We start from the raw sequence: 3,562 nt of genomic DNA on the forward strand, positions 1-3,562 counted from the left end.
ATCATGTTTGTAAGTTGGAGAGAGGCTCCCAGTCCCAAACTCACACCTCCATCGGCGTCTGCCCGTCGTAGCCTGGCGTGTCCGTGTCCAGGTCTCCCCCGGCCAAGTGCCACATCTCCAGGCCCTCAATGTCAGCACTGGCTGCCAGACTGCGACACAGTACCAGATAATTCATTGGGAGGGTTMACATTCAAGAGGTTTCATGATAAAGGGACTAAACAAGCAATCAGATATCTACAGTAATAACATCAGGTTTTATAGCATAATCTTAGAATAAACACYCTATTTGATTCTGAATAGGACTGTGTGTGCTTGTTTGCTTCCAGAGAAAGGCCTTGCTCCAGTAACAGACAAAATATTCACTTTTTAAAAAGAGATATCAGTTAAACGGAGCAATTCAGGGTTCTGTGGTGGTGGTGATGTTTGGATGCTGCAGAGGTCTGAAGCTATGTGGTCAGGGAGCATTCCGAGTGTTTATGGCAAGACAACTAGGACAACTGGTCGTACCTGCACAAACTATGCAGGATCAGTCTTGGGCAATYCATGTGAGAGAAAGCGCTGTGTGTTTCTCACCTGCACAGCTCTGAGCCGGCATCCTCCAACTCATCCCTGGAGAAATGAGCTCCAGTCTTTCTCAGCAGCTTCACCACCTCTTTGTGTCTGGATGGACAGACAGATGGACAGACACACACGCATAGATATGACCGACCCTTTTCKAATACAGATGCTATARACAGTGTACTAGAATCAAGAAAAAGATGAAAGGTAGAAAGAAAATCAACATCACACAGTGTGAGTCAGAGTCAACTGAATCCATAAGGTGGAACAGTACTGATCCATTGTTTGAGGTCTGATTTATTAGGACTGCAATGTGCATTAGTCATATTTCTAGTTTTCAAACATCTGCTGACAGTGACCGGTTATGGCACTGTGACTGGGTGCTAAACGAGTAGGGACAAGTTCCAGTTAACCATGGAGTCTTAACAGAACATCTTATTTTTATTTTATAATTTTGTGGGGGGGGGGGGGATTGCCTGTTTTGCATGTTATTTTGGCATTATGTGTGTCACATACATTTGCAAACAATGTAAAAATATATATATATAATATATACACTGCTCAAAAAAATAAAGGGAACACTTAAACAACACAATGTAACTCCAAGTCAATCACACTTCTGTGAAATCAAACTGTCCACTTAGGCGCCCCCCCCGGAGGAGAGATGTGGAATTATGTTTAAAGATGATATGTTTTTTATAAGATAAGTTTAATGCTAGATAGCACTTACTTTGGGCTCCCTTGCTGGCACTCGCATAAAGGTAGTCAGCCTGCCACGATGTCTCCTCGTGGAGTGGCAATGTAATAGGCATAAATCGGTGGTCCAACAAATGCCGATTACCGATTGGTTATGAACACTTGAAATAGCCAAAAATGTAAATCGGTTGAGCTCATATATATAATAATAGTAACATTTGTCTAATTAAGCCCGCATTACAAACAGTACAGCTTTTGTTATCTTGAGTAAAGCCGCTCCAAAATTGCGGCGTTTCAGCCTAGGCTGCAGTCTGGTTCGTGTGGGTGGTGGGCGAAAGCCCTAGAAAATATGGAGAGTTGCGCCATGATTGGCTCAGATTCTGTCACTCATGGGGAACACTGGTTGTCCATACCAAGTCTAAAGGGTAAGACATAGAAAATTCCTAGCCCTTGGGTGCATACCATGAAGAGTTTAAGCCATTTAGAAGTGCCATCGCAAGAAGGCTCAAGAGGTCATTGGGCCACAGATAATGACATCAATCAATTAATGTAGAGTAGCTTTGATTGTAACTGATCATCGTTCAACATCCTAGCTCTTCAAATCTAGCTAGCAGTCATAATGTATGAATCAAGTCGACAAATCTATGGCAAATTCCTTTTTATCCTTATGAATAAGAAGATAAGAATCAAGCTCATCGGCCACTTGGACATACATTACACAACAAGTTGGAAATCCGCAAAATTTCAACAATGGCGGTTTTGGAAAGAATCAGTGACAGGGCGCCTAAATGGCAACATTGCGAGAGCAATCACTAGCCTGCTATTCAGTTGGAGTGGCTGTGCGTGTTCCAAATCTGGGATTAAGAGCTCTGTTTCCGAAGTTAAGATTAATGACTTTCATCATGTGGCAATGCTGGTCAATGAAGCATACATTTGTGCGGCGCTGGAAACAACTTAAGTTCGGAACTGCGAAAACTTTACTCAGTGAGTTTCAAGACAATGGGAAGATCGGAATGAAACAATCTTCGTAAGCCCCTATGTCCTAGCTAACATGGTCTATTTTCACCTAATTTTTTCTACTGTTCTAACTTGGGTGGTGGCACATGGTAAGCGCTATAAACATGTTTGAGAAATGTAATCAATTGACATGATGTAAGAGTCTTTCATTTGTCTTGCTTACTGCCCATTTATTTATCCTATGGTTCTGACAATTGGTTGTACAAGGAGAAACTGTAAAGAACGGCTTTCCATGTGTCTGAATTCTGTCGCTGTACATTTCAAAAGTGCTGAACAATAGTTTATTGCACCTTGTCCGTGCCGTAGCTCGCTTATTAATGGTGTCTTAATGCGAAATTACGGATTGCCGTCTTATCCTCGTCGTCCCGTTATGCCAGTTTTGTAGCATTCATTGTGCAGCAGAAAGCCAACATTTGTTTCAGCAGAGTCGCCTATCAGCAATGTTTTTTTATAAAGGCAGTTAAATTAGGCTGAATGAATGGTTTGGACTTGCCAGAGCAAGGCTCCAGCTGATCAGCCAGGTGTAGTAGTAGATAAGCGTGTGGGACTCGCTGTTGAGACTCTGCTGTTGGGATAGCTTTAAATGTGAGGCCCTACAGTTTGCGGGCCCGCGGTTTGTGCACATTATAGTGCAGTTAATATAGGATGTTGAATGGTTGGTGTTAGTGGGCAATCTGCCTGGCAATTAATACCACCTTGGTTGTTTTTTGGCCCCACCAAGATTTACATGCCTAAAATCGCCACTGGCTCTCAAACAACCTGTACAAGTGTACACGACTTGTGGTGTATTTCTCCTTTGTGGCAACCCACAGCGAATGGATATTTAAAGACTGAGCTTGAATGTCTTACTGTTCCCGTAGGCGATGAGGCACATGGCAATCGTCAATGAATGATAATGAAATTACATGAAAATAAAAGCTTTGGGTGAAATAATACTGGCATCTAGTTTGTCAGATTACAACATAGCAAGCTATTCATTGTGTATGGAGCTCAATACTCTCGATCCGAAAGCAATCATTAGTTTGCAACACACCATGTAAGAGACCAGTAGATCAACACCCGTACGTGTGACATGATGAGGTAATTTAGACAAGGACCCAACAGTATCCCTGCCTATACCAAGAGCACGTAGATGAGCTGGCAGTTCTAAACGGCCTAGTGGTTGTACAAGCTATTGCCTCTAAAGCACTCGGCCATCCGGAAATATAAGGAGGTTGTTTAATGGCCAAAGGGGGGATTTCAATGCCGCCACTTACATTCTGTGTGAATGATAATTAGTAAGGGGCTTATT

The 3,562-nt window shown here is 42.6% G+C and overlaps 2 protein-coding genes across 3 annotated transcripts in view; both read right to left on the reverse strand.

Annotated features, from left to right (window-relative positions):
- The window catches only part of LOC112081138 (L-asparaginase 1), a 126,394-nt gene that overhangs the window by 66,303 nt on the left and 56,529 nt on the right, over positions 1 to 3,562 (reverse strand). The gene's annotated exons all lie outside the window — the stretch shown is intronic.
- The window catches only part of LOC111969013 (60 kDa lysophospholipase), a 63,451-nt gene that overhangs the window by 14,761 nt on the left and 45,128 nt on the right, over positions 1 to 3,562 (reverse strand). Inside the window, exon 12 of the mRNA XM_070445168.1 lies at positions 574 to 660. Coding sequence (XP_070301269.1) covers positions 574 to 660 — 87 coding nt within the window. The remainder of the gene's footprint in view (positions 1 to 573; positions 661 to 3,562) is intronic.

The sequence above is a fragment of the Salvelinus sp. IW2-2015 genome, linkage group LG9 (genome assembly GCF_002910315.2).
Source record: "Salvelinus sp. IW2-2015 linkage group LG9, ASM291031v2, whole genome shotgun sequence".
In the NCBI taxonomy this organism is placed as follows: domain Eukaryota; kingdom Metazoa; phylum Chordata; class Actinopteri; order Salmoniformes; family Salmonidae; genus Salvelinus; species Salvelinus sp. IW2-2015.